A 10460-nucleotide genomic window follows, 5' to 3' on the forward strand; every position below is an offset into this window, starting at 1 on the left:
CCTGCGCTTTCTGCTTGTTTTGCCGCCACTTGCTTCCCCGGGTCACCAGCCCAGCCGCAGTAGCAACGGCCAACGGGTGAATTTTTTTTTGGCGCCAAAGATGGCGACAACCTTATCCGCGTGAAATCCTCCTCACTCCTCAGTCTCAACCGCACTTGAATCTACAGGACGCGCCGTCGCTGTCCGCTAGCTAGGACGAGGTTAACAAACAACAGGGCACACATGCTATAATAATCGATAAATATTCGTCCAAGATATTTAGGACTTGTTTGGCGGCAGTACGTAGCGATCCTATCTATCCTTGTAGTACGACGTTGTAAAGTATTGCAAGTTGCGTGAGTTTTGGTTGGAGGAGATAATAAGAGCAGGACCGGATATGCTCGCACGACTGGAGGCGTTGCCAGCAGGTCAAATTCAAAAGAGTGCTTGCTTAGCAAGTACTCCTACAGTATTATACTAGCTAGCTAGTGTACTGCAGCGCCGGATGTGCTCTAGAAGAATTACTTTACTAGTTGCTCATGCACTTTTGACCCTACCATGACAATGATGCCATGAATAATCCATCTGTTCTCAGTTATCCGATTGATAATATCTTAGCTTGATGTGAACAGCAGGTCGATATGGGTCTTGGTTCATTTAGTAGAGATGTATACATTCAGAGAGTTCCCATGAATGAACTATTTATTAAGCTTAATTAGTTTGCTTGCAGGTCGATTTCGCTAGCTTGTTTTCTGAATCAAACGGATGTATGATGCACACGTTGTCTAGATAACTAGACGTATAGCCCGCATATTTACACGGTTAGTATTGAAAATTCAAAAATTTGCATGTCGTTGTATCTTTACTGTCGTGGTGTGGCAAACCACAGCCGGGTGGCGGAAAGGCACCCGTCTAAGCCCAGAGGGTGAGTACTCGGGGGTTAGCTAGTCCTAGTTCGATCTCGCTTAAGAACACGATGAACACAACAGGTTTAGAGTGGTTCGGGCCGCCGGAGCGTAATACCCTACGTCCACTGAGTGCTGTATTGCTTGAGTCTGGGTCCGCTTGGAGCTGAGTCCAGCGTGCGTTTGTGTGTGTTCTAGCCAGCCTGTTGTGTACAGCGAGCGCCTCCCTTTTATATCTCAAGTGAGGCGCGTACATGGCCGTTGGGTCCCCGACAGGTGGGCCCAAACGATGTAGTATAAAGTAACGAACTGTTCATACATTATGGCGTTTCAGGCGGAGAAGATCTCACCCTGGATTTCCTTCCTGCTCCTGGAATCCCCTCGTTCAGCATGTCCAGGCGCTGTCTTATCGAAACGGCGCCAGGTGTAGCTAGCGGCGTCGCCTGCCACGTAGCTGAACGGGCCGCGTAGCTTGCGGCGTAGGCGGAATAATGGAGAAGTGTCGTGCCGTCGAATCCAATTAATGTGTGGACGGCTCTGCGCGGGTGCAGCGCAGGCGGCTACACTGTGTACTTTGGTAATACGCGGTCCACAGTGAAGCCTGACAAAGGCTGCCCCGTGTGCCGCGGTGGCAGAGCACGCCTCAACCACCCGCATTGAATGCGGTGGGTGGGCGAGTCTTCCAGTGAAAGGCCCGCGCCCGCGCCCCCACCTGCGGGACACGTGGAGCCTCCGGACCCCCTGGCGGTATACTGGCTCTACGCGCACGGGAGGTCCGGACAGGCACGGGGAGGTCCCGGATCCCTATGGGGGTCCGGGCCCCCGGCCATTGGTTCGGAGCTTCCCCTCCTCTTGGGACACGTGGCATCTCCAGACCCGCCCCAGAGCTGGGAACAGGTCCGGGGCCATTGGCCTGGTGGGGTAGGAGCCTGGCCCGTGGGGCCCGGCAGCTCCGCCCCTTATGGCGATAGTCGCGGATGACTATGCGAGTCCTACCTTGTTGCAGTAGAAGTGGGTATCCCTGCTACAGGGTACCGACATTTACTTAAACATGTAATCGCCATAATTTAACAGGTTAATTAATGGGCCGCGAGTGAGTTAGTCTTAATGAAGAAATTGAAGAAGGCTTACGAATCGGCTCCTGCGTGAGCATTTGAGCCATGTGGGCCATGTATCCTTAGATTTAGTTCAGATTGAGTTAGAGATAGAGTCCGATATGAACACATTAGTTTAGATTGTTTCCCAAGTCTCCGGACTATAAATATGTACCCTATGTTATTTGTAAAAAAAACGTCATCACGTTTGCAATCAACAACTCTCGGCGCATCGCCACCCCTAATTCTAGGGTTTCATCCAAGTAAGCGACATGCTGCTCTGATCGCTTCTTGCGATCAGCGCAGCGTTGTTCTTTCTTTCACCTTGGTATTACTCGTACTGAAGCGTTTTTGATGGCGAGTAGTGCTAGTTATCTTGATGTTCGTAGCATGGCTTTTAGTAGATTCATTATGCTTTTGTTGCTTACTATATACGAATATCATGTTGTTTATGTGCAGCCACGTTTTAATCTTATACTAATTCTTATTGCATAGAATTAGTTGCACGGAGACAACACCCTGCTTCTTTTCCATCTAGTAGATCTAATCTGTTACGGTTTGTTCTTATACTTAAGAATTGGCGTAATATCTGCTAGGTTAGGCCTTGCAAACGGGTTGGATGATCCGGTGACGTATTAGATGCTTTGCCTTAGTCTTAACAGGGAATTGATCCGGGAATCGGCTTTAGCTTGTTCTTAGGCCTCTATTCTGGTTAAGATTTAGTTATTTATTACGCTCATTAGGCCCAATTATGTGTAGGATGTTCCGATCTAGCAGTGAAGCTTTTACCGTCGTGGATTAGATTAGCTAGATTTAATTGAAATAGCTTTACAGTTATTTGCTTTATTTATCAATATCCGGATACAATCAGATCCAATCTGACATGGGACTCGATCGGCTCTTTAAAGCCGATGCAGGAGTCGTCCCGGGGAACCGACCACGGCTCAGACTTATGTTTCCACGTGTTTGTGTATGCAGGCAAATCGTCGAAAGCATATTCGCACCTTCCTGATCGGGTATAGGTCAGGTGTCACGCCCTGCGTCTTATAAAGCCATGGTGTGTGCTGAAATTGCGGGCCGTTGACGAGGGAGCAGTGCCTGCCAGCGCCCCGGCGACCTCCCGGCTCTTCGTGTTGCCTGTTGCTACTCGCCGGTGGGTTTTGACCGACAACAAAATGTTATACTATTTTTTTACCATACATCATCATGTTCATTATCGTAAATTATGTCTTATTGTTGATTAAAATTATTCAACTATGATATACCTGTAATAACAATTTGATTTGTTGAGCTTTAATAATATTATGCAGATAATTATTCTTATTTTTATTTTATTTTGATAGATTGTTGTTAGCATTAGTTTTTATTAATACTATATATTTGTAATTGATACATAGCTAAATGGTGTTTTATATTTAATTTTTTTATAATGACATTGGTGGGTGTTTTTTAATTAGGCATAGGGGTATTTTACGCTAATTTTTATCGTAATGGCAATGATAGGTAATTTTTATTTTTTTTTATTTTTCTCTGATTAATGTGGGAATATCTAGCCCTTGAGAGCGAACGTAGAGGCTTCGTTTGTTGGCCAAATAATAAGATTAGCTAGGGATGATCAGCAAATTAACGAACGCTGAAGGCCTGCACATTTTTTTAGAGAAAAGGAGGTTCCCACTTTATTTCTAGGAAACAAAGCACAGAAGGCCTGCACATGCTCTCGTTTTTTCAAGAAACAAAAACAGAGTCCTGCTCTTGATCATCATATCTAGGTTGATCGGTGAAATATGGTTAGCGTCGGAGTGTTTTCGTTCGTGGATCCTTTTCGGGATGGTCGATCGCCGTCGCGGGCACCGGACAGGACGCACATCTTGCGGCACGGGCTGCTGACTTTGGTGGACGACGACGGTGAGCAGAGCAAGGGGCTCGTTTTTCCTCCCCTGATGGCGATGGACAAGACGGGTTCCGGAAAATCTAGAAGCGCCGGTGAAGTTCTTTCATTCAGGTTACGCCTTTGAGTGTGTTTAGTTCCCTCTTTTGAAATTTTGAAAAGAAATTTTTTTTACATTTAAAGTACCATATTAAATATAGATTAATCAAAAAACTAATTACAGAACTCGTCTGTAAATTACGAGACGAATCTAATAAGCCTACTTAATTCATCATTAGCATATGTTTACTGTAATTTTACTGTAGTAATTTAGTATCTAATCACGACCTAATTAGGTTCATTAGATTCGTCTCGCGATTTACAGTCCATTTGTATAATGCGATTTTTTTCAACTACATTTGGTACACTATGCAGACATTTTACAAATCATTTGGAATTTTAAAGTTTGAATCTAAATAAAACCTTAGTATACCCCTTCCATGAAATTTCCATTTCAAAAGTTATCGTTTTTTTTGCGAGGAAAAAGAGATCGTATATAGCTGTACAAAAGTACAAATACAGTACAGTACTCCAAGTCTACAACAGTAGAGCTACGATTTCTAGAACGTGGAGTTGCCAGATGCACGCACCGTCGCCCTTTGCCTTTGCATTCCTCTTCCCCAGGGCTAGCTGCTTTGCCTTTGGCCCTTATTAGGACCGGTTCCGGTTTGGGGCGGTTACCAATCGGTCCAAATTCAAAATTCAAAATTGAATTCAAAAATAAAAAAAATTCTTTAAATTTTTTTGAAAATACTTCAAGTTGCGACGAATCTAATAGTGTCAAATTTTTTCAAATATTCGTTCATTTAGTATATTTTGCGGGCATTTGAAGTTAAACAAAAAAACATGCATACAAAAGTATACAAATATAATGTAAAACATGTTATATATTATATTAATGTAAAAGTAGTATAAAAGAGGGTTGGAGGGTTCATTTAGGCTAAAAACACGTTATACAAAAATCCAAATTTTGAACTAAAGTCGGTTTTTTTGTTCAATGGACCGGTTTCCACTCAAACCAGACCGGTTTACCAGTCAAACCGGACGGTTAACCGGTGGAAACCGATTGGACTGGCGTCTATAGTTTGAAATTTGAATTTGACCTGTTTTTACCGGTTTTCGATCAAACCGGTCCGGTTTACCAGAACCGGAGTCCGTCGGTTTCAGATGACCGGTCCAAAAAAAAACCCTGCCTGCATCTCCGTATCTGTAGCAGTAGCAGGCGCGTAGGCCCCTCGCCCAGTTCGTCTCCCTTAGCTTGGCCGGCCCTGTGCTGCTGTGCCCGTTCACCCAGGCCATGGTCCATCCCGTTGCAGGAAAGCAAGGCTAGGCCGGTGAGCGCCATTGAGTGCTGGCCTCCCGATGTGGGGCCGCTATCCACGGACCTGCAGCTAAGCTAGCTAGCTCCCCTTCCCGCTTTACTTGGCTCACAAGAACGCCATGACTTTCCTGGCTCGTAGTACTGTGCCTGCTGCTGTTGCAACGGATCACAGACACGGCGTCGTGCCCATTGGCATCCGCTGTCAAACCGGACGGTGCGCTGCCGCTGGATGCATACATCCACCGCGCGGCTACCAACATTTGTCAGGGTTCAGGAAGATGGCAGGTACCCCCACACACATAAAAATTAAAAGAAAATCCCTGTTAGAAGGTAATTGTTTGTTTCGTATAAGAAGCTTTTGCATGATGTATGATCTCGCTCCAAGATTAATACCTTCTCTTTACCAAAATTTTCAAAAGCTCTCGACAACCGATAGCTCAAACTGACGGAAGACATGCGGATCCGAGGCCAACTCAGTGAGCTGGAGGCACTAAATTGAGCCATTTTCTGCACAGATCCGTCGGCTCGGAAGAATTGCTTCCCATGGAACACCAAGAATAAAAGACCATAGTAGAAAGCTTCCCAGTTGTAGCCATGCCAACCAGCACGGTGTGGGTGGACCTATAGCAGATGGTTCACAAAGGAAGCAAAGCTTAACCGGCGCTTAATAAAGACCATCTCGCGGTGTCTCTGGGAACCCAGCACGTCTGGACATTTCCTCCTCTTTGGATGCGACTACAGCTCAGGCACAGCACCACTCCTCCTACTCTAGTAAGGGCATCCGTAGTGTGGTAAAAAGAGAGAGTCTTAAGCAGTTAGGGTCGACCTTATACACAAGAGCAGGAGGTCTTAAGGAGCTTCTAAGATCAAAAAGCTTAGGACCGGACCTTAGGCTTGAGACCCGGCCTCAACGATTAAAAAAATCAGAAGCCGTGAGGAGGTACGAGATGCGTCAGATACAACGAGCAGCGAGCAAGCACAAGGAAAGACGCATCTAGGAGTTCCCTGGATAAAAAAAAGACAGCACCTTGTAGCTCCATGGACCACTCGTGGCACAGCATAATCACATCACAACACCGTGACCTCCTGCGCGCCGCGAGTAAACACCTCTTGACGATTTCCTTCTTGGGCGTCGTTGCACTTAACCATCTTGCTGACCAGTGCAAATCCATTCAGGGGGGGTGGACCTGATTTTATATGCTCTCATGCATTCTCGCAAAGCTAAACGGTCGTCCCTCAGCTCTGCATCTATCCTCGGATCTCAACAGGTCTGCCTTCAAACACAAGGGTTTACATGGTTTCTTGTCATCGCTTTGCCTAAAAAACTTATGAATAGTCAGTTCTTTTTTGACTAACCATCTTAGTAAAAAAAATGTGGCGACATTTGTTGCCAGTTAAGCATCAGGTCTGCGACGGCCTGTGGAGAAAGCACACGAGGACGGACGATGTGGAGAGGCGCAGCTACCGCCTAGCCATCCTGAGCTGAATTCAATCGGATCCATGATTTGTGCACTCGAGCGTCCAAGACGACGACCAGGTAGTAATCGCACGCGCAACAGTGACCACCGGCAGGTAATCGATTGACGTCGCCGGCCAGGAAGGCGCCAAAGGGACTCTGCCCCTCGGCCCCTGACGGCGACGCTCCGACAGCGCCCGGTCCTAGAAGCAAGCCACCTCACTGCTCATCGTCGTCGTCGCACCACTCGCCGGTGGAGCACGAGGAAAGCACAGTGAGCTCAAAGGACGGCGAACCCGGGTTCTCCGGGTTCACAGATCGCACAGTTGACAGTCACACGAGCGACGACCAATTAGTAGCAGGGGGAAAAAATGGAGTAATTAACATGGGCGATTTTGATTCCTTATCAGCAAAAATAGTACATGGTGCAAAGGTACACGACGCCTCGTACTAGGCAGTGTATCAATTAAGGAAAATACATTGGGCAAAATACAGAGTGAATCAACGGCGGAATAAGAAATAGCAGTAAACATCAACTTAGGACGTTCGAATCGGTCGTAGAAATTAGAAGCTCCCCGGGCTGCCTCCCGGCGAGGTCACCGGAGGCGCGGCCGGGCTGCCGGCGGCGTGGATCTGCAGGATCCGGTCACCTTCTTCAGTCTTGGATCGCCGCCATGGTCGCCTCCCATGCTCCACCTCCACACACACACACACACACACACACACGAACACCAGACACTATGCACATCTACACAACCCATATACACGGTGGTTCGCCGCATCTTCACCCATTTCTACCATGTTTTTGTTGGCAACTTGTCTCCTTCTCCCTCCACTGACATGCCACCATCTGAAGCCCCAAAACAAATCAACCCTTCTCTGCCTCCCCTCCCTCCAACAACCATCCAAGAATATTCACATAGGAAGGAAGAACATATATGTACAAGGATCAGGAGAATCTTGGAAATAAGAAGAAAAAATAACTCGGATCTTTTTTTTTGTTTTGCTTTTGGATTTTCTTCCCCTGTTGTGCAGCGCTGCCTCTCAGGTTCTTCCCCCACTTACCATAGATGGACAATGTTCAGAGGAGCCACGGATGGTGCTGGCTTCTCGAGCTCCCTCATCAGTTTATGAGGTCGGAGACCCAGCCGACGTCCGGGGCGGCGGCTGGGGCAGCGCCCTCAGCGTTGGCGGAGGCGGCGGCGTCGTTGGGCACGGTGGCTTCTTTGCTGAGCCGCTCGAACACCATCTCGCGGAGGGCTCTCCCGGACTCCACCCGCTCCATCACCGGCTCCTCGTCACCGATGATGAGCCCAAGGTTGAGGCGCTCCACGGTCATGACGGTGGCGCCGGAGGGGGTGGTCACCGTCACCGGGGCCGGCCGGGTCGGGGTGGACGGGAGGCTGTACAGCGCGGCCGGGGACTTGGGGGACCCGAACGGGTAGCCGGCCAAGAACGAGCCGCCGGACGGCGCCGACCTCGGCGAGCCGCCGCCGCCGAGGCGGAGCTGGCGCAGCGAGGCGAGGACCTCGTTGACGGGCGAGCCGACCCCCGGCCAGGAGCCGCGGCGGAGCGCGCCGGCGGCGGCGTCCGGCGACATTGGCGGGGACTCGGAGGGCGGCGACCTCGGCGGCGAGACGAGCGTGCTGGTCGGGGACGAGGACATGATGCCGGTCTTGGTGAGGTAGCTCTCGAAGGCCTGGCGGCGGAGCGGCGAGCCGTCGTACGACTCGGCGAGCGGCGACGGCGCGGCGCCAGCGCCCCTGGGGCTGGCGCTGGACTGCTGCGGCGGCAGGACGCGGAGCTGGTCCGGCGTGTGCGCGAAGAAGCAGACGCGGCGGCGGCAGGCGGTGCCGTCCTTGCAGGGCTGCGTCCGGTAGCGCGACGGGTGGAGCCAGCACTCGAACACCCCGTGCGCGAACTCGCAGGCGTCGCCGCGCTTGCAGCCGCCCTTGCGGAAGTCCGGGCAGGCGGTGCCGGAGTAGTGGTACCGCCTGGGGTCGCGGCGGCGGGCCTTCTCCCCCGGGTGCGCGTACGGGCAGTCCGTCCAGTCGTGGCTCCGCCCGCGCGAGCACCGGCGCACCTTGAACTCGTACATCCGGAACTCGTCGCAGGCGTAGGCGTCCACCGCGGCCAGGGCCTCCTCGTCGTCCTCGTCGTACGCCGCCGCCGCGGCCTCGTTCGACGGTAGGAAATGCCGCAGCGCCACCAGGAGGCTGTACGGCGACGCGTCGTCCCCGTCCACCATGCCGGCGCTGGCCGCCGGCTGCTGCTGCTGCTGCCACGGCGGCGCGTGCGCTCCCTCTCCCATCATCATCATGGTCGGTTACGCTTCTTGGAACGTCGGTGGCGGTTGCTTTGCTGGTGGTCTGTAGGCAGCTGCGATCTCGAACTCTCTTTGAGGAGGCAGGAGGAGGCCAAGGGGAGGCCGGTTTATTTATAAACTGGCCGGCTAACCGGGGTTATCCGTCGGGCAAGCCCCTAACTAACTGGGGTTAACTTGACCGCGGTTAACTGACGGGAAACGGGGAGAGTGAGGGGGGCATGTGTCTTGCGGCAGCGGCAAACTGACGCCGTCTCGCCTCGGTGGCCTTATCCTCGGGTAGGCAGGTGCGGATGGGCACTGACACGTGGGGCCTTTTGGGCTGGGGCCCACGCGTCGGTTCGTGGTGGCGACGTGCAGGCGGGACACGTGGGTCGTGGGGGAGGGGCTGCGGGGGGCATGCGCGTGGCGAGGTGCACCGCGGGCGCGCCGGTCCAGCGGCTTTTCTATTCATCACATATGAGATATTTTTTCAATCCATCGCAGAAGCGCCGGCTGCTACTGCTCATCGTCTTCCTTGAGCAGGGGAGGGGGGAGCGGCCGCCAGCGGAGGTTGCGAGGTCACCGGCGGCCAAGGTGGTGGAGGGCGGTGGCGGTCTTAGGATCCGGGATTGCTAGGGGTCCGGGGCGGCCCCATGGCCACCGGGTATAGAAGAGGAGGGGGCCGGGGGGCGGCGGCCCGGCGGAGGCGGCAGTTCGGCCGGCGGAGGGCGAGGCGGCGCGGGAGCGCCGCCGGCCGGCCGGAGCCGGACAACCGGTGGGCGGTGGACGGCGGCGGGGGCGAGAGAAGGCGGCGGCGGTGGTGGACGGACAGCACGGCGGCGAGATTGGTTAGCGTGGCTGTAACAGAACCGCCCAAATTAAACCGTTTTAAGTGCGCTAACTATCATCTTAATAGTTAATCAAGTTCCCACGCACTTAAAACGGTATAATCCGGTCGTCTGTCGGGGTAAGGATGGAAAAACTCAGGAAGTCTCGCACGAAAACGAGCACAGATGATTACAAGCAGATAAAAGTTCTCAAATTTAATTTACATTGCGGAGTTTTGCAAACAAATTTACATAAAATATCAGAGTTCAAAATGCGGCGAAAATTAAATAGAAGTTTAGTTTAGAAAAACAACGATAACTACGATGACGTGAGGACGTCACATCGAGCCCACCGATGTGAATCCTGGTTAGCTCCAACCAGCAGCAGTTACCTGAAAAAAAGATAACAACAAACCCTGAGTATACTAATACTCAGCAAGGCTTACCCGGCATGGGTATACTTAGCCCACTATCTAGACATGTAAGCTTTTGACTCTGGAGTTTATTTTTGCTGGAAAGCGACTAATGGTGGATCCTTACTTTTAATATTTTAGCTCAAGTTTAATGTACAAATATCAACTAGGTTTTCATAAACATCTAGAGCATACATCGTGGATCAGATTACCCTTCAGTAATTCACAAACCA

General features: G+C 51.1%; 1 protein-coding gene across 1 annotated transcript; it reads right to left on the reverse strand.

Moving 5' to 3' along the window:
• Positions 1 to 7054: 7054 nt before the first annotated feature.
• Positions 7055 to 9105, reverse strand: LOC120697649 (zinc finger CCCH domain-containing protein 35-like). The gene has a single exon (XM_039980937.1). The coding sequence runs from the start codon at positions 9000 to 9002 to the stop codon at positions 7806 to 7808; it is 1197 nt and encodes a 398-aa protein (XP_039836871.1). The 5' UTR covers positions 9003 to 9105; the 3' UTR covers positions 7055 to 7805.
• Positions 9106 to 10460: the final 1355 nt, after the last annotated feature.

The sequence above is a fragment of the Panicum virgatum genome, chromosome 3K (assembly GCF_016808335.1).
Source record: "Panicum virgatum strain AP13 chromosome 3K, P.virgatum_v5, whole genome shotgun sequence".
Lineage (NCBI taxonomy): Eukaryota > Viridiplantae > Streptophyta > Magnoliopsida > Poales > Poaceae > Panicum > Panicum virgatum.

Coding starts and splice junctions, on each gene's coding strand:
- LOC120697649 (XM_039980937.1), bottom strand. CDS start 9,002: ATGATGATGATGGGAGAGGGAGCGCACGCGCCGCCGTGGCAGCAGCAG.